The sequence below is a fragment of the Protopterus annectens genome, chromosome 14.part0 (genome assembly GCF_019279795.1).
Source record: "Protopterus annectens isolate FY-2018-M chromosome 14.part0, PAN1.0, whole genome shotgun sequence".
Classification (NCBI taxonomy): domain Eukaryota; kingdom Metazoa; phylum Chordata; order Ceratodontiformes; family Protopteridae; genus Protopterus; species Protopterus annectens.
This window is the reverse complement of record NC_056748.1, coordinates 449813154-449840522: the sequence shown is the minus strand read 5'-3', so window position 1 is coordinate 449840522 and position 27369 is coordinate 449813154. Positions and strand designations below refer to the sequence as shown.

Sequence of the window (27369 nt, the reverse complement as noted above, 5' to 3'; positions counted from 1 at the left end):
TATTCTGCTGCATTTATTACTGCTTGTTAGTAGCCTGATTAAATTTATCTGTTATTCTAAGCATCTTAGTTTTGCTTTTAGCACTTGGGCTTCAGGCCAGTTACTTTGCATTTAAGAAGGTTTTTGTGGTCTCTACTCTTGTGGTCAAACTTTTATCAAAATCTCTCTCCATAAGTCAGCCTAAGTATTCAGAATACTATGACTGGACAGTTCCCATCAGTTTCTCTTGCCAGCATGGTCGACATGGGCATACTGAGACAGTGTAGCAATTGCCTCATGTTTACTGATAGCCCTCTTCTCCTAGAACATAATTTTTCTACTTGCCAGAAGTGCATCTACATCAGTAACCTGGAATCCATGCTGTCTCTTACACCACAGTCAGTACTTCTAAGAGGAGATAGCCAGCATAAGCACCACACCACTTACATCACATAGGCAAACACAACACACACACACGCCTATGCAAAGGTCCTTAATAAAAACTCAGCTAAACAGCAGAGACCTCAAAAACACACTCATAAACATTTCACACACACCACCAAACACATCACACATAGCAGACAACACACCAGTGTCTCACAAACACAACCCACAAGGCAAAACAATAAAGCCACACAGCCCACAAGGCATAACAATAAACCAAACATACTAGTTATTGGTGACTCAGTTGTGAGACACACTGATGTACCCATCAGCAAGCTCAGCAAGGAGAAGGCCATGGTCACTTGTCTCTCTGATGCCAGAATCTGCCACATCACGCTCACACTTAAGTCTCTTCACAAGTACAGGTATGACTCTCTCATTGTCCATGTTGGTGTGAATAACTTGACATGTACCTCCCTGGACTATATGAAGAGAGACATGATTGAGCTCTCAAAGTATGTGTTCCAGGCAGGTATGACCCTAGCCCTAAGTAGCATCCTACCTCCACCAAGAATGATACCACAATACCAACAAAAATAATTGACTTCAACAATTGGCTTAGTTTCTGGTGTCATTCCAAGGGGATCCAGTATCTGTCTGCCTGGGATGACATGGTTGACAGGCCTCGATGCTTTGCCAGAGATGGCCTCCACCTGTCAGCCCTGGGATTCCAGATCCTGGCCAAGGCTCTTGCCTCCCCCATTGTGCCTGTTTTAGGTGATGTCCCAAAGATAAATCTTCCACCTTAAAATATCTGTCAAAATGCAAATTGAAGGTCATGCTGCTTAATGCTAGGAGCCTTAACCTGAAAATGTATTAATTGGAGGCTCTACTCGGATTGGAAGATGCCAACATCTGGGTGGTCATGGAAACATGATTCAGGGCTCTGGAAAGCACCCCTGCCTTACCAGGCTATGCCTCATTCCACACATTCCGATCCCAAAATGAGGTCAGGAAATCTAAGTGTGGTAGAGTCTTTATCTTCATTAAGGACAGGCACACCTCCATACTAGTTTGCCGGAACGACACACTGGAACTATTCAAGGTGCAACGGACAGGTTGGCAAGACACCTTTCCAAGTTATAACCAGTTATAGACCCCACTTCATGACTCAGGACACCCACTCCTCCTACTTGGATCTACTTGACTCCGTCAAGGTACCGCCTAACAACCTGATCCTTGGTGACTTCAATTACCCCACTATAGACTGGCTGAACTATTCCTGCACTAATGCACTCACCCAATGATTCCTTAACTTCATCAATTCTAATGCACTAGACCAGCTTGTCACATCCCCCACAAGGGAAGATAACATCCTGAATTTGGTTCTCACCAGCATGGGCAACTGCTGTACAACTCCCATAGTATGTTCTTCCCTGGTGAGATCAGATCATCAGTCTGTCTCATTCAAAGTTTCTATCCCACCCAACCTCCCTTCCCATCTGTAATCAGGCTAAAAAACTTCTAAAAAGCTGACTACAACCTCCTATGGGAGGATATAAGTAGCTTCTCACTACCACCTTCATACAAGATGCAGACAACTATGCTGAACAGTACACCAGTGCAGTATACAAGCACCTGTACAACTGCATGGACTTAGCCATTCTCAACAGAACTAAAACCTGCTCCTCAAAGAAACACAAACCTGTCTGGTGGACATCCTCTACCAACAGGAATTACAACAAAAGAAAGAAACGGTTGTCCAAGGGTAAAAAGGAACAAATTCCAAATTGGTAAAACTCCCTCCTTAGCCTCAACAAGCAAATTAGATCACTAGTGAAAACCTCCAAGTCAAGTATGAATTGAAACTAGCCTCTGAAACAAAGGGAACCCACAAAGCCTTCTTCATTTATGTCAGAAACCTCCATGGCAAAGCCTAGGTTTTTCTCTGCATTAGTACTTAATGGTATCACTTACACTGATCCTTTTGGCTTAGCCAACCTGCTAGCAGATAGGTTCAGTGCAAACTTCACCCCCCCATTCCCCCAAAGGCCCCGTAAACATCACTGATACTTCTCCTGCACCTCACAGCTCCTTAGAGCAAGTGTTAAAGGCCCTGTCCAAGGCAAAGAACACAGCTTCAATGGGACCTGATTGTATCCCAGGCTGTATTCTGCACCATCTCCAGCAAGAACTAGCTTCACCATTGAGTACCCTGTTCAACCACAGCTTAAGTACAGGCTTCATTCCAGCAGAGTGGATAACTGTCATTGTCACCCCTTTGCACAAAGGTGGTACCAATACTGACCCTGGAAACTATTGCCACATTAGCTTGACAAGTCTGATCTGTAAAGCCATGGAGCATATTATTATGGATCTCATAAACAAGGACATAGGCAATCTCCAAGCACTTGACCACACCCAGTTCGGATTCATCAAGGGCAGATCTTGCCTGTTGAACCTGGTTGACTTCTTTGAGACTGTCACCAAGGTCCTGGATGACGAAAAGTTAGTATCTGCAGCTTACCTTGACTTGGCCAAGGCCTTTGACACAATCCCTCACTCTGGCATCATCGAAAAGCTAACACAACTTGGCATAAATCCATATCTCATCAGGTGGATGGTCAACTGGCTCATTAACAGGACCCACAAGTTCAAAATAGGTGCCTCCACCTCCGATTGCAGATCTGTCACTAGTGGTGTTGCCCAGGGATCTGTCCTGGGACCCCTACTATTTGGTATCTACTTCTCAGAGGTCCAGGCAAAGAAAAAGGCCTGTAGCTGACCAAGTTTGTGGTACTGTCATTGACTCCCTGAATGATGTTAACATACTGCAAGAGGGTCTCACAGCAACAAATGACTGATGCCAAAGTCATGCCCTGAAATTAAAATAAAAAAAATTTACCATTTGGCAAAAACATGGCTCCTACTGATTACCACATTAACAGCAACCCCCTATGCACACAACCTGTGGTGAGAGACCTGGGTACTCACCTGACAACAATCTCACATTTGGCCATCATGTAGCGGCAGTGGTCAGAAAAGCCTTTTACTTTGTTCATCTCATAAGTAAAGGGATTGCATCCAGAAAAATAGGAGGTTATTACTTCTCTATACTCCTCCCACATGAGACCAATAATTGAGTATAACGCCCCATTTGGTATGTAGCTCTCCAAACATCTACACCAACTGGAAGGGTACGGTTATACCTCACAAAGAGAATCCATGGCCTCCTACACCTGTCCTATGTGGACAGGCTCAAATCACTATGACTCTACTTGGTATCATACAGATTGCTCAGAGGTGATGTGTGTCTCACCTACAAGGCAATCTCAGATCCCGGCCTACTAGAGATGCTCCATATCCATAAGTCTAACTCCTCACGCATTACCCACTTGAAAGGGCTGAATCTAATATGCGACATTAACAAAAACCTGCTGGAGAGACAGATTTACCTCCCAGAGGCTGTCCCATCTCTGGAATAGACTTCCCATACATGTCAGAGTACCTCGCTGACCCTCTTCAAGTGCAACCTTGATGAGTGGATGGGAAACCACAAATATGTCCCAGGGGTTCCTCCTGTATCCCTCATTGACAGGGGTTTCAGGTACTTACTGAGGTTTCTTTTTTGGGGATAAACTCTTGACTAGGCTTGCAAGGGCTCCAGGGCCATTAGCCTAGTAACCTCCTATGATCTTATGAAATGTATCACTGGTTTGGAACATATATTTATAATATTCACAGGCAACCTGTAAATGGTTCATCTCCCAGGTCACTGCTTGTAAATGTTTTGTCTCCCAAGCCCCTTTTTCCATTTATCAAGGCTGGTAGAACTTGTCAGAGATTTGGGATGCATGTCTAGTCTTACAAAAGCCACTGTGGTTTTGAGCCTAGTACACATTTATTAACCTATGAAATCCAAATAACATTTTTCTTTCTCATCTAATCTTTTTCTTTTGTTCTTTTTTCTCTTTTTTCTTTTCTTTTCCATTTTTTGAGGAAAATATTTTTATATATATTTATCCCATGATATTTCACCAACATAATTTCTTTTTCCATAGAATCTCCAAAAAATGCAAAGTAAATGTAATGATGGTAAATATTTAATAGGATATTTTAAACCAAGTACCCACTTATCTTTATAATGCAACAACTCTCTCCTAACAGGATTCAAACAAGAGCCCCATTTAAATGAAAATATCATCTCCAACAATGTTTTCTAAATTTGTAGGAAAAAAATATACTCCCCCTACATACTGTAATTTCCCCAAAACCCATGAGTGTAATAAATAAATATTTATATAAAATAAATAAAAAGGTTTTCCACATATTGATTATATTTCTACTCTCATTCAGAATAGTTATCCAAAACTCTTTAACAAATTTAACCTCCAGTACTTTTACTTCTGAATTAGGGAAAATAAATCCTGACATTTTCACATTATCTGAAAAACCTTTACATTTTTCTTTATTTACCTTTGTCTGGCAGTTAGCACAGAGGACTAAAGCTCCAACTTGTTAATGAGCTACTTCTTGTGGCAAGGGTACAGGGCTTTTATCTTTCCATCTTCATTTATCCACTGTATGAAATTAAACAAGTCACTTATCCAGACAGAGCTTTGGAGAAATTAAAAATTTAAGCTCCTTAATGGTCTCCAGACTACTTGTTCAGTAACCATGAACCTGCTGACATTTCCAAGCCATTCTTATTGCATAGCTGATCTAATTTGGGAAATGCTAAAGCATTATCACCAGCACACAATTTTTAGTGAGTCCTCAGTTATGTCACACACACTCCTACCAAAACATCATCTTCTCAGCATTCACTGATAATTTCATCCTTTATAACATGCATGCTGACAGTGTTAAACACAGACTTTTGTGGCAGTACTAGCATTAAGTACTGTGTTCTGCAGGTTGTGTAACTAGATAGGTAGGAGTTCCAATCTCACAGCAGTCAACTTTGAGTGTGTGTGTGTGTGTGTGTGTGTGTGTGTGTGTGTGTGTGTGTGTGTGTGTGTTTGTGTGTGTGTGTTCATTCAACAATCAGTATAGAGACAGTTTTAGTGTTGGAGGCTGACATAATGGGTAAGTTGTTTACCTTGCATACACAACGTACAGGGTTTTATTCTCACTTTGAAAAGCATGGCAAGGCTTAAAAAGTTCCCCTGGAGCATTAGCCTAGTAATCACGTATGAATCTACAAACTTATATTCCACACAGTTTTCTTTATCCATCCCTTTTTATTTGCAATAATAATGAAATTATATGCATACGTCAAATATATAGGAACTTCTATAACCTGACATAAATTTGCATAAAAACGTATCATGAAACCAATACTATTTTAATATTTTAAACATTTTTTATGACATGCTTTATCACATGCTTTTCAACATCACATACAATGATATTTGCATTATTTTTGTCATATAAAGCTTTTCTCACAACCTGTTTAACTATAAATGACATATCCCTGCAGTTTCTTCCTTCAATAGCATATATACTTACCCATTAAACTACTTATAAGTTTAATTAATCTTCACTTAATCACTTCTGCAAAATACTCATTAATATGTTATATTCCACATTATTTACTGCAACAGGTCTTCATTTTTAATAACCTTCTATCACCTTTTGTTTATTACATAAATCTAACCACCCTGACACATATTCTTTTGCCTGTAGCCCTATTTTCTAAACAAAATTTTAAACCAGTACAAAAATAATTTTTTAAATCATTCATTTCATTGTAGAATTCACAAGTTAACTGACCTGGGCCTGGCATGCCTTTTTTTTATTCCTTTCAAAGCACCAGCTAACTCTTTTAATTTTATCTTTTTCACAATTTCTTTACCACTTTTTTCACTTATTTGGTTTATATTCCTTTGTTTTCCACCTCTTTGTACATTTTACTTAAACTTCCTTCTGCTTCTAATATTATTTCTCTTTCACTACCTTTTCTATACCAACCTTTCCTATTAATTTTTTCAGTGATTTTATTTCATGTCTTCACCTTCTTGGAAATTTTACTTCTGATTACTTATTAATCTCTCTGCTTTTAGTAAATTCTGTTTATAAGTGTCTGTCTATTGTTCAATGTTCTGTCCTTTCATCTTCTTTTAAATCTCTCTCAAAATCATTTTTAGTTTATTCATATTTCTTTATTTCTGTCTTTCCAAAACAATTTACCAATCTTACATATTCTTTTCTGTATTTTTCTTTATATTGTAACCAACATTGCTAAATATTCTCTTTGTTCAATTGCTCAATATTCTCATAAAATATATAATTTTATTACGATCTTGTTATAACATTTCCATATACTTCTAAACACTTCTGCTTTTTGCACTTCATCAGCTAGAACTTTAATTTCTTCATTTGTCATAACACACAAATGAGTTTGAGTAAAAAACACACAAGTTCTAATATTTCTTTCCTCCAAACCATCCATTATGAATTATATATATATATATATATATATATATATATATATATATGCACATATATATTGTATACTCAATTTGTCTTTAAATTCCCTGTTGTATATGTAAAATCTCTTTTTCTTCCCAAAATTAATTGTCCTTTATTTATTGCCTTCCTATTTTAACATCTTTTCCTATCTTTCCATTTTCTCTTCTTAAATTACAATTCAAATTTCCCATAATAATATCTGTTTTAGTTAATACAGATGTCTTAATCTCCTGAAATAATTCCTCTCTTTTATTTTTCTGAGTAGAAGCATAAACACCTATCAATCTCCACACCTTATTTACATCCCTAACATCATATACCATAATTGTCCTTGAAATAACAACTATTATATTGAGAATTTTAATAGTCTTAAAGTAGTTACCCTAAAACATACATCTTCTCCAGAACTCCATCTCATCTCTCCCCATATCAACTTCATCTGCTTTCTTATCTTCTCATTCAAAAAACATTACATCCTGAAATTAATAAAATCACATTTCTGTTTTACACAGAATTTTATAATTGCTGTTCTTCTTTTCTCGTTTATCAGGCTACTAACATTCAAAAAAATATTGTTTCAACTAGCCTTTTCCTTTCTTAGTAGTTTTGGAATCATTTCTATTTTTCTTTTTTACCTCCATTGCCTATAGCCCCCTTATCCTCATTTTTTTCTTTGCAGTCTTCATCACCATCCTCCTGGTTTAAAAATTCGTATTGATTCTGAACTTCAACATTATAATTGTCTTCTTACACTTGTTCTACCAAGTCGTCTCCTTTTTCATTCCATTTCACTTCATATTCACTTTGACTAAGATTTTCATTATTTACCATTTCCTCTTCAGCTATAAATTCACACTCAAACTGAAGAAGTTATTTGCTACCACATTTCCTAGAATTTTTTTACAATTATTTGCCTTATGTCTTACGTCTCCACATTGCTAACATTTATATTATTGCATTCACCTGTGAAATAATTCTTAGTTCTACAATGAAAACACAGTATGGGTTGGCTCCCATGTTTTAACGGCACCCCTTTTCCATTTACAATAATCACACATAGTAAATGCAGGACTTTTCCATCTTTATATCCAAACAAATAATTAATTTTGCATTCCCCATTCCATAATTTCCTATAATCATATGTTTTTAACATCAAAAATTATTTTACATTTATTTACAAAAAAAAAAAAAAAAATTAGAATCGTCATTTCAGAAGTCATGAACTGAATCTTTACTTTTCTTCTTTTCTTCTTAGCATAATAACTATTCCTTTAATCACATAATTATTCCGTGTCTCAGTTTTTATTTATTTATTTTTTACTTTAAATGCAGTGAAAAATGTTCCACTTTTTCATAAGTCTCAAAAGTAATCCTACAAAAAAGTATCTAATCCATTATGAATAAAAGCCCTTACATTTTTGGGCTTAAGCCAATTATATTGTTCTACATATAACATTTATCAATATTGAAGTCTTTTTTGCTTTCTAGTTGAGCCATTAAGCATTTATCAGTTAAAACTTACCTCTTTCTTTATTTTTAGCAATCTTTTGCCCAGCAGCAAATGAATCATGTGTGTTTTCTTTTATTATTTGTCTCCAATTCCCAACAATGCCCAATACTACTTCTGTTTTCCCTGTTCCCCAGGAAAACATCTCTGTACAATATCCAACCACAGTACTGCTGTCTCATCATTAGGTTCATCTTCATTCAACATATTACACAAGACTTGCATCTCTAGACCTTCTTCACTTAAATCAGTAATTTTAAAGGGTAGAATTCCTTGCCCCATACTAAATCAAAGAAAACTCATTGCCATCCATAGAAACACTAACTGTTATTAATTTCTCTATTCCTTCATCTTCCTTCTCTGATTCAGACACATCACTTCCAGTGTTCTGTACAGTGCTCAAAGTCTCATTCTCCTCTCTTCACCAAGATACATTTCTACCCTACTGCCTGCCACAAAGGAGGGGGAAGTAACCTGATTGCCTGCTCAAATTTCCCTAGTAGTATAAATAGTACCTCAGGTCTCTACTGAAAAGAGACCGGTAGCCTAATGTGACTAAACCAGTCAACAAAGCATAAATAACTAAATAAAATAATAAATTAATTTAGCCCTCCAGGTTACTCCTGCTTATACAATAGTAATTTACAGTTATAACCTTACAACTTAACTAATTACAGTGACGATGTTTCAACACTCCATACATTTTGAGAACACTTTTAAAGGTACTAGTTTTCTAATGAAAGAAGCATAGTCAAAGCTTAGGGCAAATAAGTCCCTTATGTTCTTAGGTGTAAGAAGAATATAATTCTGAGTGTGTATTAATTTATTTTTCCCTGGATATAATAATTTCATTAACTTGACTGCATGAAGAGACTAAATGTCTTGTGAAATTATGAACTCCATGTTATGTGGAAGAAAGTGAACAACTGCAACACAGCAACCCTTACACACACTCCTATCTCCCTCTTACTTACACACACACACCCATCTCCCTCACACACACACACACACACACACACACACACACACACACACACACACACACACACACACACACACACACAGACCTACCTACTTGTTATACATACACGCCTACCTGCTTCTTACATACACGCATACACACCCCCACCTACCTACTTCTTACATCCACACACCCCTATCTACCTATTTCTTATACACACACACACACACACACACACACACACACACACACACACACACACACACGTGCAGAGGTACATTCAGTTACAAAATATATCCAGATGACACACTCAGTGTTGCGTGTTCTGTTACCATTACTGTTGGTGGGCACCTTAGCAACAGCTAGAGAATACTAGGATGTAGGGGAATGGCATAAAACTCAGGGAGACTATAGCAGGCAGTGTTATATTAGTGCAAGGGGTTGTTTCAGAGCACAGTAGGAAAACAAATTGTGGAATCAGTCTGTCCAAGTAGCTTTCTGAGTGAGGAAAAAAATGCATAGTATCTAGGCTGGGACATAACCCTGTTAAAAATATTGCAAATAAATTAAATGACTACCATGTGGTCATATAATCCTCCATGGTAGACTATACATATTAAAGTTAACTTAAGTCATAACAGACCTCTATATTTAAAAATACTCCATAGGCATAGTGGAAATATTACCAACGTTTGCATACAAACAATATTAAGAATTTCTTTTAGCATTCTTTCGTTTTATAGTCAGCTGCAGAGGTAGCTAAAGAACTGCTTCTGCTATCAAAAATAACTTACCTATATCTACTTAACATGTAACCATTTCATATTTAATGAAAACAGGCTTCATCCTTTCCTCCACTGATATGTTTTAAAAAGTATATTGTATGTCCTAGTTTTATATGGAACATATTCTTGTGGTTCATGTAATATCTATAGCTATGTCACTTCTTCTTCTTTCAGCTTTTCCCAGTTAGGGTTCGCCACAGTGGAACTCCGGTCCACTAATGATTGGCAGTAGATTTTTACGGTGCCGAGGTGCCAGCTTGACGCCCAACCTTCAACGAAGGCACGCCCATTATACTCATGTCTTTCAAATGCTACTCGACCGTGGGGAGGACATGCAGACTCCACACAGAAGGTGCTCTAGCCGAGAATCGAATGGGAGGACCTCTTGCTGTGTGAGGCATAGCTATGTCACTAATAAGTTTAAAGTTTGTGTTTTAGAGCCCATAAAGAAGGATTAAAGATACAGTAAAAGAATCCAAAGTTAGTTATTAAAGAAGGAGGCTGAATTCATTTTAAAGTATAATACTTTAATGACTTATGGTACAAACAGTGAACTTAATTAGAATTATTTATTGTTCAACTGATTCTGATTGTTTAATTGATTGGCTGACTAATTTGTTAATTAATACTTAAGTGTTTTATTCATATTTGTTTATATTGTTGAGTCCATTTGAATGTATTTGTTTATCAAATGGCTAGACCGAATAAAGGTCAATTTTACAGTAACCAAATTGTGATTTAATATTTTATATTTATTATATGTCTTGTGGCTGATATATACATAAAACTAGATTGCATTAATTTTCGCAGTATATTTAGAATAGCAGTTTTCATGCTGTATACATTTAGGCAAGTAGTCCAAAAGCCCTAACAGTGTATATAATGCTTTCAACTGAAATGTTCAGCTATCAGAAACATATACGTAACTGTTGAAAATATCATCAGGCTCATTAAATCATTACTACAAGCTAGGAAAAAACTACAAAACATGCGTATGACCTTATTGTTTTCATGCCATATAATAGCACTTCTGTTGATTTGGGTATTTGCTCCATGTGGAGCCTTTGGGTCAATCATGCCAACCTTCACAATCCAGAATGTGTCCAGTGTGGGTATTTGTACATTATTAATGTAATATATCATGACAGCATCTCCATTTGAATCAAAATAGACCTCCTCACCAGAATGTGTGCGAAAGTGGACGCTTTTTATATAATGAAGCACCTACAGAGTTCAGATAGTAAGAATAAATATCTAGATTTTCATAGCTTTTAACTTGACATGTCAGAAAAATTATGGCAGTCTATTTTAAAACATATTTCTCCAGTATAATAAATAGCATTTAATATCAATAAAACAGTGACAGCTATTCATAATTGTGCACATGGACACAGTACATAGATTTTGTAAAAAGTGTCGCTTTGGCAAAGTTGCAAATTACCTGCCATGGCTGAATATTCTGAATATTAGAATAAGATCCATTATGAAAGGATCCATTCCCAGGACTATACCTGATAAGATTATCTAAGGCATGTGTAAATGCATACACTGCAATATAAGCATGGAAGGTATAACTCAGATCATTTAGCTCAAATAAATTTGCATCAAGATCTTCCACATGTTCATTTCCTGTGCAGTAGTTCATTTCTTTATTCAATACTTCATCATTTTCTGTTTGAGAATCATTTTTCACTGGCCAGTCACACTTAAAATATTCCTTCCAGAATGTTCTTAAAAAGACATCTTTTGGAGACTCTGAAGGTCTTGCATTATAGAGGAATTCATTGAAGCCAGGCATGTCATTAGTAGAGGGAGTTAGTCCTAAAGCACCATTTATCAAACTCCATGTCTGTTTTGTGAAAAATCCAGGCGTTATTGTACACAATGCACTCAGAATTAAAGTTTTTTCAGTTATATTATGTGCCTTTAGAGCATCAAGAGTTACTCTTGCATATACTTCATCACTGTTGATAATGATAATATTCACAGAGGATTTTATAACTAACTCCGCAATCTTATGAAACTTTTCTTTTGAGTACTGTGGATATATTTTCTCTGTAAATGCAACACAAGCACCAGATCTCTGGATCTCTGTTTTCAGGTTTTGGGTGCTTGACTGACCTAAGTCATTGTCTGCTGTTAGAATTCCTACCCATTTCCAGCCAAAGTGATCAATTATTTGAGCCAAAGCGTAATCCTGAAATACCATGCCAGGTATAGTGCGTAGAAAGGAAGGAAACTCTTGTTTGTTACTTAACCTGGAATGTACAGCTCCATGACTGATCTGAAACAAATTAGTTTGCAGAATGAAAAATGTAAAATTTCCAGTATGCATCTCAGTTACAAACAGTTGGCATCATAAACATGTAAACAGTAACTGCATCTTATTTGTAGTAGCTGGGACCTGATCCCTGAATAGCTTTGAAACAAACAATAAGAACAGCGAATACAAGTAATAGTAAAATGTACAGGCAGTAGAATTTGGGACTAGTAATTTCATGTTGCTGTCATGACTGACAGAAGGATATTCCATTCTACTGCACTGTCTTTCAGCTGATAATAATAATAAAAAAAAAATTAGACCAAAAAGCTTTATCCTGTCATCAGCTAATATAACCTAGTAAGGGATATGGTTAGGGATTTGAATTTTATACAAAGAAAGAATGAATGAGTGATTTAAAAATTAAACTGTAAGATAAATTCTGGATAAAAAAAATAATAACTTGTATGGTTAACACAGATGTAAAAAATGTGTTGTCATGCATAGCTTTAATTTATAGGTTACCAGATGCTAGAACTGTTGACTTAGATGCTGGAGTGGATTCCATAGGTTGATAAGTTGAAATGAGATTAGTAGGCTAATGGCTCAAGAGCCCTTACCAGCCTAGCTAGGTTTACTCAGATTTTACCCAATTTTCAGTTCCCTTGGGGAAAGTTAACAAGGGTCAACAAATGGGGTTTTCACTATTTTTTAAAAGAAACCTCTTGTCCATAAGAGACATTGGTGCCACCCCAGGAAAGAATTTGGAATTCCCCATTCATCGGTCCAGATTGCTCTTGAAGATGGTCAGAGAAGGATTCTACTTCATGTTAATAGGAAGTCTCTTCCAGAGGAGGGGCAACATCTGCGACACATATCTATCTTTCCAGCATGATCTACTCATGTTAGAAATCAGGTCTGGATCTTTGGACTGGGTAACCCTCGTGCAGTTAGTTTTGTGAATATGCAACATGAAAACATTTCCATCAGGGTTGGGTCAGAGATTTCCTTGTAGGTCATACACAGATCACCTCTTAGTAATCAGTAGGAAACTGAATACATTGACAGGGCTTTTAATCGGTCCACATATGACATGTTGGTTATACACTGTTTTTTTTTTTTTTTTGAGAAATCTCTAAGGATGCTCCAACAGTTACAAGTGCCTGGCAAGGTATATGCCAAAGGGTGCATTGTACTCAATTTATTTGTCTGATGAGGGCTGAGTACAGTGGTGCTATGACATCATTAGCTCTGCATACCATGCCCTTACTTATAAGATGAGAAACATAGAAGGATTTCCCCAGCACCATGGACACATGGTGGTCAAAGTTCAGATTACTATCTACCTGAGTACACAGATCTCTCATCATTGGGTCCACTCTTAGGGGGTTCTATTAATGTTGTAATTTATAGGGGTACTTGAGTTCCCAAAAGGTATTATTATACCCTTCTTCACATTTAGTTTGAGGCCATGGCTCTGACACCAATCATTAGTCTGCATCAGAACTTTCTGTTGGATATCAATATAATTTGGGGAGCCAGTGATTGTCCCCAACTTGCAGTCATCAGCAAACGTTATCAGCCAAAGGCCATCCACATTTACTTTGACATTTGGGAAGTATATTCCAAGCAGGAGGGGGCTCAACACTGAGCTCTGTGGTACTCCACTGGTGACTAGCCTCTTGCTGGATGTGTATTTCCTCACTCTAACAACATGTGTCCTATCCATGAACCATTTGGCTATCAATCATCTGATGCACAGGGGTATGCCCAATTTTGTGAGTTTATAATAACCAAGTGGGATACTGTGTCAGATGCCTTGGCCAGGTCAAGGTAGGCAGTATGCACTGTTTTACCCTCATCCATGGCCTTGGTGAGCTTCTCAAAGAAGTCAACCAGATTGAGCAGGCAGGACCTGCCATTGATGAAGCCAAAGTGAGTTGGGTCTAGAGTCTAGAGATTTCTTATGTCGTAGTTAATCAGGTTCATGATCATCCTTGCCATAGCCTTCCATATGAGGCTAGTCAGACTTATGGTTCAGTAATTTCCTGTGTCACTTGATGGTACCCTCTTGTGCAGAGAGATGACTGTTGCTGTCCTCCACTCTATTGGAATAAAGCCTGTCTGGAGACTTTGGTTAAACACATACCCAAGTGAGTCTGCTTGGTCATGTTTCAAGATATTTAATAGGCACCCTGGGATTCTGTTAGTGTCTATTGATGCCATGTTTCTAGCTTTAGAGCATGCAGTGATGACCTTTTCTTTTGTGATAACAGGCAAAGGAATGGTAGGTTTTTTTTTATGGGGAGTGACCAGAGGTGATGAGGGGTGAAGTATGAACTTAATTTATTTGGCAGTGGGGTTGCTATTTCTGGCTGAGTATAGGTAGTATCATCTATGGCCTACTCAGCACATTAAGTGTTTCCTCTTAAGATTTCCAACATAACTAAAAAATGCTTAGTGGTTATCCTTTGCTTGGGAGGCTATTTCAGTCTCGTATTTAGCTTTTGAAGATTTGACTAGTTCCCTGATTTGCCTGTTGAGACTAACAAGGAATTTTTTTCTCTGTTGTGCTCCTTCCCACTTACTTCTAGACAGGATTTTCTTCCTTTTGTTGTATAGTCTGTTTATTCCAGTGGCCCCCCAGGGTGACTTGCTTTTCTGGATAGACTTGGGGTTAGTTTGGTCAGGTATTGCTGTTTCTGTGCAGTTGTTTAAATTGTTGTCCAGGGCATTTGTGTATAATTTTGCATAGGTCTGTGTGTTTTTGTGGTTAGGGGAGCTTTAAAATTGCCTATGCTATTACATAATAGGAAGTAATTTGATTTGGAAAAATTCTTTAGGGGGTTAGGATTTGATGGAGGTTACTACCATTGTATTTATTTCAAAAGAGACTGTTTTATGATCAGATCTCACCAATGATGGCATTACTCTGGAGGGGGTTACATTGTTTCTCCATGTTTGTGACTATTGTGTCAAGGATATTTGAGCCCCTAGTGAGAGTGCAGACCAGCTGTTTCAGAGCATTTGCACAAAGTCCAGTAATTTCTGAGTCTGCATGTTAGTGTTCATATATGTTTCACAGTTTATGGAGGGGGTAGTTAAAATCACCCATGAGTAGTGTCCTGGACTGAATGGTAAGTGATTCTAATAACTTCAGGTATGCAGAATGGTTTTGATGCTTCATGGTTGGGAACCTGTAGCTAGCGATGATATGGTGGGGAATTTTGCCTATGATCAGCTGGACATGGAGTAGCTCAAGCAAGTCATCCTGCTTGACCAGAATAGAAGTGATTGCTTTTTATGTAAACAGAAACACCTCCTCCTTTAATTTTTTCCTTTTCAGAGCATGGTCTGAATGTGTGATAGGCATTGTAGCCTTGCACTGCTGGGGTATTGAACCACATTTCCATAACTGCACAGATGTCAGCATTCTCCAGGTTAAGGAGAGCTTACAGGGAGTGCAGTTTCTTGTTAAGACTCCTAGCATTCAGCAATATTACCTTCAGCTTAGCAGTAGAAGAATTTCTTTCATTGATAGGTCTGTCAGTTTGGCACTGCCTAAATAAGGCATATGGGGTGGCTAATGCCTTGGCCAGTATTCGAGATCCTAGTGGTAACAGGTTCAGACTATCTCTGGCAAAGCAGCGTGGTCTGTCAGTCGTGTTGTTCCAGGATGACAAATACTGGATCCCTGTGGAATGACACGAGTAGCTAAGACAATTATTGAAGTCAGTCATTTTCTGTTTGTATTGTGGTATCATTCTTATTGAGGGTAGAATGCTGCTCAAAGCAAGCTTATACCAGCCTGCAACACATATTCAGAGAGATCTGTCATGTCTGTCTTCATCTAGTACAGGTAGATATGTCTCAGGTCATTCACTGCTGCACGGATTATGAGTGAGTCATACTGGTACTTGTGATTGAGTGACCCGAGTGTCTGCATGATCTGGTGAATCCTGGCCCCTGACAGACAACTGACTGTAACCCTCTCTTTATCCAACCTGGTAAGGGGGGGAAGCCATGTGTCTCACTATGGAGTCTGCTACAATCCAGATGTTTGAATGTGTGGTGTTTTACCTTAGGGGCTTCCTTATGGAGACGTGTATTTTTATGTGTAGTGGTTGGTGTTCACTTGGTTTTGTTTGTATGTGATTTCTGAGGGAGTATACGGGTGGCTTCTGAGGTTTTGGTAAGTGACTTGTGAGTGCCTCCACATATATGTGTTTGTGTGTAGTGTTCTTGTTTAGTGAGGGAAATGATGTGTGTGTGCTGACAACCTGTCATTTGATTTGTCAGTATGTGAGAATCATGTCTCAATTTTCATACTTAAATACATCTCTTACATACTGTGTTTGTTTCAGGATTAAGTGGTTGTCAGTATACATGGGACAATTGTTACATTGCCTCAGGATGCCCATGTCCACCAGGCTGGCCACAGAGATAACGGAAAGTGTCTGTCCATGGTTTCAGGTGTTTTGCTATGTGTTTAACCAGGGAGAAGAGTGGAGAGATTTAACTGAACTGGGATGTAGCATGTGAACTACTATACTCAGTGTGAACTGCAGCTATCCAGCAAGATGATGCTGCACTGCATGCAACTCAGATACTCCTAGAGCAGAAGGGGGACTGGGGAATGTTGCAGAGATAGTTATTCTAAGGGAAAATTTTATTTTATAGTGTTTGCATCCTTAAAGGGTATTGCTAACCGCCGCTGCATGGAGAGCAGCCTAACTCAAACATTGGGCTTTTATAGAATTACAAAAACAAGTTTTACAACAGCAAGTCCTACAGACCAATCAGGAAAACACACAAGAAGTTTTCAGCCAGCAGCCCTCAACTCAGACAGGTTTGCTGTAGCACCCTTCTGCCACAAGAGTGCAGTCAGAAAACCCTCTTAATGTAAAGATGCTGGTTTTAGAGCACAAGTGCAAGGAAACCACACAATCTCGATACTACTGCCCAGTAAAACTAGCAGGCACAATGGAAGCAAACTCTTGTCTGTTACTTAACCTGAAGAAGACATTTTAACTACAGCCAATTTCTTCACATGGGAGATTTTAATTTACCGAATTAACCATGGGAATTGAAGGATTATCAATTAAGTAATTCTTAGATGTATTGATCCCTTGGGAAACTATTTTAATTATAAAGCGACTTTGAAAAGTAAAGAAGCAAACAATAAGTGAGGAAAATTATTTTGATTTCATGTTTGTAAATGGGCTAGACAGGTAATGTATTTTTACCAAAATAATCCAATTGGTAAAATCAGCCATGTTGGAAACTTGGAATACAGTTAAATATAAGCATATAGAATAAGTTTAATATAATTCAAGAAGTCTGAAACATCTGGGGATTAAGAAAAGTATATTAAGATAAATTATATCAGATCAAGGAAACATTAACAAGTAAAGGCAAATGTTGACCTGTCAGACGTGCAGGAAAAGCAGAAGACATACGTGCCACAAAAAATTTAACAATGAATGGGAATGAAGTAACAGGTATGAGACAACAGACTATGGCATGTAGAAATGTGATTATTACTATTATTATTAGTTTAACCATGGCTGAGATAGTACTTTAGGATAGTGATTCTGATTGTTTTACGAGCTTATGACACGCATGTAATGAGGATAAATATGTTGATGATATACAGAGGATGCACATAAATACAAATATACATTCTGAATTGAAATGCACATATTTACTAACTGTCTGCATTATCATCACCATTGTTTTCTAAAATATATGCATATGTAGCAAACTGAGCAAGGTGAACCATGCCACCGTATCTACAGCAGATGTCTCCAAATCATACTGTGGGATCTCAGGTGATCCTAAGCAAGTTGAGAGATGTAATCCTTACAACATATACTGGATCTACACCAGTGGCACCTTCCAATGGGCTATGCCTGATACACATCTTATGTGAGGAACCCATGGACATTACCATATGGTGTCAAACCATATGAATTAATTCTTTTTAAAATGGAGCTGTACTTCATGGCCCTCCCGCATTGCCAAGACCCTCAGTCCGTCATTAATAGTGATTCTCAGGTTCTTGTGAATCATCCTCATTTCTGCCAGACATCTCTGTGATCTCATCCTTTAAGTCACTATCCAGTGTGCATAAGCACAGCAGAGGATGGGGCATAAGGCAGTCAGAAAATGCAGACTTCATCTTATATCTCAGCTCTACTTCTGACACTAAAGTCCAGCATAAGGATGCATTCCTCTGTAGTACTACTGCTACTGCTAGCGTAAGGACAAATGCCTCTGCAGTACTACTGCTGCTGCTGGCATAAGGACAAATGCCTTTGCAGTACTACTGCTGCTGCTGGAGTGAGGACAAATGCTTCTGCAATACTACTGCTGCTGCTGGAGTGAGGACAAATGCCTCTGCAATACTACTGCTGCTGATGTCGTAAGGATGAATGCCTCTTCAGTACTACTGCTGCTGATGTCGTAAGGATGAATGCCTCTTCAGTACTACTGCTGTTGATGTCGTAAGGATGAATGCCTCTTCAGTACTACTGCTGCTGCAGGCATAAGGACGAATGCCTTTGCAGTACTGCTGCTGCTGGCGTAAGGACCAATGTCTCTGCAGTACTGCTGCTGCTGCGGGCATAAGGACAAATGCCTCTGCAGTACTGGTGCTGCTGGCGTAAGGACCAATGTCTCTGCGGTACTGCTGCTGCTACACTAGCCAATGTCCCAGTCCTCTCTGCTTGCATGTACACATATACAGTAATAGGTATTTATTAGATTAGTGCAAAAAGCGCTATAATGCACTTCTTTTTCAAACTGCTTTCTTTCTTCCCCTTTGTGTATCTTCTAGCAAACCATCTGCTCCTCAGTTATGCTGCAATCAATCCTTAATGTCTGTGGTACCACCCCACAGGTCTTGAACCAGCTGGTGATCACTAAACTGAGAAAGGGAAGAGGAAATGTAGATCAGAGTAATCTGGCAGCATCACATACACTGGCATTGTATGGCACAGATTAGCTGTTATGCCCTAAATGAGCAGTGACGCTTGACATGATGAGCAGCACTTTGTATTGCACCAGTTAACTCTAGCACCCTTCTGTGTTCAATTCAGTGACTATCTGCCATGCAATTACAGCACTACTACATCAGAGGAGACATGGGAGATTGCAGGCAGAACCCCCTCCATCCCTCCTGGAATAGGTGAGTGGCTCACTGCAGCTCCTTCCCAACCCACCCCCCAGTTCCTCCAACACATTAGCTGCTAACTGAAATCAGACAGTCTGTGCCACATTAAAGTCTCTGCCCCTCTTAAGGTACTTTCTTTTACATTTGGAGATATTTGCCTATCTATTGATTTAAATTCTGTAATGTTCCTGCTATTAACCACCCCAAATAATAATAATAATAATAATTATAATAATAATAATAATCATAATCATAATCATAATAATAAAATAAAAGCTTCATTAACTTAATCCAATAACAGGTCATCTTTTGATGCTTTGATGTTTAAATCATTATCAGACAAATAAACATTTAAATGGATAACCCTTAAAATCATATGAACAATGGAAAGGCTTTATGCATTTATAATAATAATTGATATAATATGTCTGTCTGTTAAGCTCTAAAACAACACATTTTAGTTTGATAAGGCTCAATTAAGTGAATCTGCAGCCTGCTTTCTTTACTATGACCTTATTTTCATTGTGATCACCCAGAACTTTTTCAAAACAACTTCAGACAAAAGAAAGTTAAATTAAACTTTGTGACTGTGAGCACCAATATATTTGGCCAGTGCACTACTAGTACATTAATTCCTTTTAGAATTTGCATTTTTATTGTAGGTTAAAATTTGCATGTAGTTTTAATTAGTTAATTTATTTGCTGATCCATTCATTCATTTATACATTGCCCTTTGCCCATGTTATTCTTTTCGGTCATGGTGCAATCATATGGTGGCTGATTACTTCAATACAAGGAGTGGGGGTGGCTGCAGAAAGCAATTGAATGGGTGTAGTTTGATGAAATGGGGTGGAACACTATTACAAAGTGTCACTGATCATTACCTGTGCTCAAACAGATGCTGTCATTCATTTTCATCCACAGATTACCTGAATATGCACAGACTCAATATAGCCACTGAAAATATATGTATACACTTCATTTGTTGGACTGCAATCCACAAGACCAGTTGTATGTGAAAAGGAGCCCCAGACAAAGGACTTAGAGGGACCCTTATTTCACACTAGCCCCATCTGCACCCCCCATTCCTTGCCATGTTTTCCCTTCATCCTGGCCCTACACCACCCCACCACCCATTTATATCACTTCTTTCCAGCTTTTTCACACTTCTTGATTTTTCACACTTTGTCTTACTTTTAGATTGTTGTTGTGTCTTTCGGCTTTTCCCGGTTAGGGGTCGCCACAGCGGAACTCCGGTCTGCTAATGACTGGCAGTTGATTTTCACGTGCCGAGTTACCAGCCCTGATGCACAACCTTCAACGAAGGTACGCCCATTCACGCATGTCTCCACGCAGAAGATGCCCTAGCTGAGAATCGAACCGGACAGCATCTTAGTGTGAGGCGACAATGCTACCGCAGCACCACCACTGCTTTTAGATTGTAATATGCCCTAAATGATATATTCTACTATAGTAAGTCTGTAGGATGTAAGTGAATTAAGCATGGACTCTGGAAGCCACTAGGCCCCCAGAAGTCATAGGGTTCTACAACCCTGAGGTGCATCTTAGAGCTTTTTGTACAACTGTTTGGTTTAATGATGACATGAAGAAACCTCATGAATATGGAAAGAAATTTAGCCTTTGTTTTCTTTTAAGGAAAAATAAGTTGTGCCTAAAGCTTAATGTTCAAAGCTAACAAAACAGTAGTTCTACCCAAAAACTTGAGAAGACAAATACAAGAATATCTATATCTGTATCTATATCTACATCTGTGTGTGTGTGTGTGTGTGTGTGTGTATATATATATATATATATATATATATATATATATATATATGTAGATGAGTTCCTTTTAAATGCTTAACACCTCAATTGAATTTATGGCTGCAGAGAATGAAAATGAACTTATCAAAAAACAAACTTTTCAAATCTTTTAATTTTGCTGCTGCTGTTTAGGTGCATGAGATTGCAGTACAGTGGGAATTGGGAATCTGCCCTTTCCCCATTGTAGTGAGATCTCAAAGTTAGTATACATAATTTGCAGGGGGTGTGGGATGCAGGTTTTTAGCTTTGCTTCAAATCTTTGTGATTCAGATTGTTACAGTGCATGCCTTTGCATTCAAACATTTGATGCTTCTAACCTCTGTCATATACTCACTATATATATGTATATGTATATATATATATATATATATATATATATATATATATATGTATGTATATATATATATATATATATATGTATATATAAAATCTGGAAATATTGCCTGCCTTCCTCCCCTGCAAAGAAAAATATTTACCTTCTGTTTGCTCAGACTGTATGTTCATTTGGTATGAAAATAAAACTGCAAATGGCCAGAGGAATATATTATACAGTTGAGGGTCTGTGACAGGAACTGAAAGCATAAGGTTAAAATCCACACAGAGGCAGGTAGTCCATACAGATACCATGCAAAAGGAATAACAGCCAAAAATTCAACCATAGAACCAAGCACTAATTGCCTACACTACTTGATGCAACAGTCTGACAATGATTATTTGCTATCGACTACCGCACGCATCCTGCTTAGATTGTTAAAAGAATTGAATACTAAAGCACAAGTGTTAGAAGGAATTTCTTCAAGTAGATTTACATTGCTTCTAAGCATGCTAGGCCAGAAAGAATATTTGTGTTCTACGAAGTCTGAATATTATGCTACCACTGTTTATTGCAACTCTTTTTAAGAAAGCACAACTCTGATTTTTATGTTATTAACAAAATGACATTATTAAACATTGTTTGACTAGGAGAAGAGCTAGAAACATGCAGACAGGATATCATTGGGTTTGTGACCTTGGCTAGAACAACTTTTGTATGAACAGAGCACTATTAGATATACTAAATGTGGGAACATCAAAGGTAATTGTCAGATGAGAAATTTTTAGGGGGTGTAGTAATCCGAGCATGTGAATTATTAATGTTAAGAGTATTTCAATGTTTGCTACCTAGGAAGAGGTATGTGGATTTTGTAGATTACTGAGATTTGCTCTATGTAATCTCAGTATACTGCTAAAACCTGTTCTGAATAAAGTTCATTGCCACAACACGATTTATGCCTCAATGACTTTTATTTGAAACAGAATGCAGTCATACCTGTTTACACAGACGGACCCACTGGGAGCCTCTAGTTGAGTATAATGCTGATGTTTGACTGTGATATAAATTAAAAGAAAATATGGCCAAATTGCTACTTTTAGTTACATAGCGATTTATCGTCTCAGTTTACTGCTGTCCGAATGCATTGCAACCCCCCCCCCATACATCTCAACCTCTTATATCAAGAATTAAGTAGAATGGTAAAAAGAATGGAAGATAAAGGACCAAATTCAGGGACTGCAATTGCTTTAATATATTCAGAAACTTGCTACAGCCTTTGCAGTAGAATGCTTTTTGAAGTTAAGTCTAAAACTCCAAAGTCAACCATCATTATTTACAGACTGTAGTAGTCATTGATTTGTCAGAAAAAGTACACATTATCCTTACAAGAAAAAGATCAGAATAAGACAGAAAAAATCAGAGACATTCTGCAAAATCAGGGACACTTGAGAACATCTACTTAGAAACTTGTTACAGCCTTTGTATTAGCATGCTTTTTTTACTCAAAGACATTTTTATTAACATTTTTTCCATATCTTCAAATAGATTGTGCCATAAATAGTGAAACATACAATACTATAACATAATCAACTAGTCAACTATTTACAAAAGAAACTATATACAATTGCCTAAGTATGCCATCTGGAACATCATGTTTCCATATACAATATGCAATTTGTATTACGATGCTGTGCTGACTAATCAGATAAATATTTCATCAACTTTCTGTCAATAAGTGATGTATGATGTCTTATCAGTTCTTTTCTTTATGGTTGCTACTTCCATTTGAGACATAAAGTCTGTGATTTTCTTGAAATCTTGAAAAGTTGGTGATGCTTTATTCTTCCAGTAAGTTGTTATGGCTTTATGTGCAATGGCAAGCAATGTCCACAGTAAAGGATATTTTACTTTTGGGACACATTGTGGTATGGGTACATTAAACAAAACTAATGACTTGATTAACTGAAAAGTATCATTAAAAATTGTTTGAAGGAAATAATTAATTTCAAACCAATATTTATTCAGTGAATGACAATCAAAATATGTGTTCCTAATCTGCTTTTGTATGTGTTTTACATCTCCAACAATCAGTATGTTTCTTATTAATTAGTTGTAATCTATGAGGAGTTAGAAAGGATCTACGTAGGAATTTCCATGCATATAGTTTCCACTGAAGTGACTTGGTGTTAAGGCTTCGTGATAAAAGGATCATTTATTTTTCATTTTTATCAGGATCCTTTCGATTAACCTGATTATAATAATTCCAATAACTATTATTGGTATAGTTCTTTGTTTCTTTAAGTGTCCTATGAATTTTGGATAGATAACATTGTCCTTTATTAAGTATTATTTATTAAAAGTATCACAAGATCTATGAACTTAGGAATATTATCTTTAAAAGTTGGTGTCATCAATTCCAGCTTATTTGTGATGTACTCTCTTATTTGTTGTATTGGAGGCCACAACTTATCATCTAACTCAAATTTCCTTTTTATTTGATCTAGTGTGAGTAATGTATTGCCATTGAGTAGTTGATGCCAATAAATCACTTCTTTTTCTTTAAGCACTTTTTGTTTTTAGGCTGAGTTATTAATGATATTACATATAGATTCATGAATTAATTTCCATTTGGCTGTATAGGTTGAGTTCAGCCATAGAGTAACTGTTTTAGTAATAGATGCCAATGAATAAATCTCTATATCTGATAGATTAATTCCACCCTTCTCCCAACCCTTTTAATGGTTGTTAAGCACTATTCTAGGCTTATTGTTAAACTAAAGGAAATTCAGCATCATTTTACTGTATTGCTGTATAATTTTCTTAGTAGGAGAGATGGAAAAGGATTGTATATAATATAACAATTTTGGGAAAATTATTAATTTAATTATATACAACCTGTCTTCCATTGTATAAAACATCTTATTCCATTTCTGCATTAATGATTTTATTTGACCTGGTATATGAATATAGTTAATATGTATTGTTTCTCTAGTGTTGCTAGTTAATAAGATACCTATGTATTTCATTTTATTATCAGGTGCTAAGCACTTAACAAAGTCATCATTTAATTCCCTTTTATTTGAGTTAATTAATAACATTTTAGTTTTGATTTCATTAAATACACGGCCAGAAATAGTTTGAAAGAAGTTCATTGTTTGGAATGATTCATTTAATGATTTATCTTTATCAGATATTGTCAACAGGATGTCATCAGCAAATAATTGCATTTTCATTTCTAAGTTATTCCCATGTACTATGCCTTTAATACTTGTGTTCATTCTAACATAGTTAGCAAAAGGCTCAATTACTAATGCAAACAGTAAAGGTGAAAATGGGCATCCTTGCTTAGTTCCTTTTCTAACAGTTATAGAAGTAGAGAGACATGACCCAATCTTAACATAGGCAAGAGAATTTTCATATAGTGTTTTAATTAAGAATGTGAATTGTTGTGAAAAACATATTCTTCTAGTACCATGGTAAATAATTCCAATCTATTGAATCAAAGGCACTATTGATGTCTAGACTCACCAGAGTCATGTCTCTCTTACTTATATCAACATAATCTATCAAGGCAAGAATTCTTTTAATATTATCATGGGTGTTTCTATCTTTTATGAAACCTGTCTGGTTGTGATTAATTAATGATGGTAATATATGTTTAATTCTCTCTGTATGTATGGCCATAAACATTTTGTAATCTACATTTAACTTTGAAATGGGCCTGTAGGAAGAACATTTTGAGGATTTTTTTTTTCAGATTTCAGAATAGGTAAGGTTAAACTTTATTTCCAAGAAGGCGGAACTAATATTCCTTGTTTAACCTGGTTAAAAACAAGAACTGTTTAGCATCTTTGGGCAATACCTTATACATTTCTGGTGTTATGTTGTCATATCCTGGTGCTTTATTGGGTTTCAGTTTTTTAATTTGATTCTGCAACTCGGACATTGTTATCTGCTTGTCAATGTGTCTACTCTGCTGTTCCTGTATCTTGATGTTTATATTAGTCTGAAGGAAGTTTCTAATTGTTTCTTTAGATTTCATCTCTGTGTTGCTAGTAATAATTTTTTGATAGTGTGACTGAAATATTTCTAGTATGCTGTTTAAGTCTGAGACTTTCTTATTAATGTTGGGATTATATATTTCTTTTAATTGTTTCATTTTAATAACTTTCTTCATTCTGTTTGCTATTTTCCTTTGATTCTTTGGGTTCACTGAATAAGAAATACGTTTGATTTTTTTCTCATTCTATCATTATTTTATGATGTAATATTTCAGTATATTCTTTATTTTTCATTGCTAAATCATTAGTTAATTGACTATGTCCTTTTTGTATATTAAGTTTAATAATATCTATTTCTTTTTGAAGTTAATTGCACGTCCCATTGTTTCGTTTTATTTTTGTACCAAGTTAATGTTTTTCCATATATGTATGCTTTTAATGCATCCCATATATAGATTTATGGAGTGTCTTCATTTATGTTTAATTCAAGAAATAGTTGTAATTCTTTTATATAAAATTCTTTAAACTCTTTTAGATTTGTTATATAGGATGGTATTCTAGTGGCTGTCACCTTTTGTTTGTTATGAACTTCTACTTCACTAGTAATTGCATTGGGGTGTGTTAATGGATAAGAGATTACTTTAACATTGCTAAAAAGCTGGTTATTTCCTTTGATATATATATATATATATATATATATATACATACTTTATCTTTTCTTGAGTTTGTGTTATACCTGTGTGAAAAAAATATATAATGTAGAGAATCTTTGCATATTCATTAACATCTTTAAGATGATATAGTTCAACAAATAAATTCTGCTAGTGTTATTGATGTTGCAGTTTTCCTTCTGGTATGTATAGTCAGTGTCTCTATCATCTAGTATACAATTTAAATCCTCAGCTATTATCAAGTTCCCAAATCAATAAAAGTCTACAGTTTACCATTTATTGAGATAGTTGACATACAAAGCATCTCAGATTTATCTTGATATGAGCTTATTAATTTTGGCAGAATGGCAGATTTGTTTTCCATAAAATCATTACCCCTCTTGTTTTTTTCTTCTTATGTGATGAACTTGTTAATACTGTACAACCATTGAAGCTGAGTAAATTAAGGTCTTCAGTTAATAAATGTGTCTCTTGCAGAAATATCAGTTGTGGGTTTATAGTTTTAATATTTAAATAAACTTAGCCTCTTACATGTATGATTCAAACCATTAACATTCACTGAGATCACCTTCATATTTAAATACTGCTATATGTAGATTTAATTGAACTTGTATTCCAGATGGCATAATAATGAATAACAGTTCTTGTTTGTGTATAGCTGTGAATAAAAAAAAAACAGTTTTAGTTTCCTTTTAGTTTGAATAATATGCTTAGGCAAGTAAAAAAAAAAAAAAAAAAAAAACATAAGAAACATTGTAGTATCAGCACCTGTACCACAAACCCCTTTTTATCCATGGGGTTGTTATAACCCCTACACTTAAGATGACAATGCATCAAAGTATCCCTCTCCCTATCGTCCTATCGTCGGCACTATACTCTGAGCCTGACATTACTTGTTGGAAAGTATGTTATCATTCTATAGGATAATTATAATATTAAACCTATGGTTATTAACCAGTTTGATATATTCTAAATTTAGTCTACTAAGGTTGACAAGAATAAACAATCCCAATAGCATGTCAAGAAATCATTCAGG

The 27369-nt window shown here is 36.4% G+C and overlaps 1 protein-coding gene across 1 annotated transcript in view; it reads right to left on the bottom strand.

Moving 5' to 3' along the window:
* Positions 1-27369, bottom strand: part of LOC122788675 (extracellular calcium-sensing receptor-like) — a 140752-nt gene that overhangs the window by 83236 nt on the left and 30147 nt on the right. Inside the window, exon 2 of the mRNA XM_044055570.1 lies at positions 11532-12374. Coding sequence (XP_043911505.1) covers positions 11532-12374 — 843 coding nt within the window. The remainder of the gene's footprint in view (positions 1-11531; positions 12375-27369) is intronic.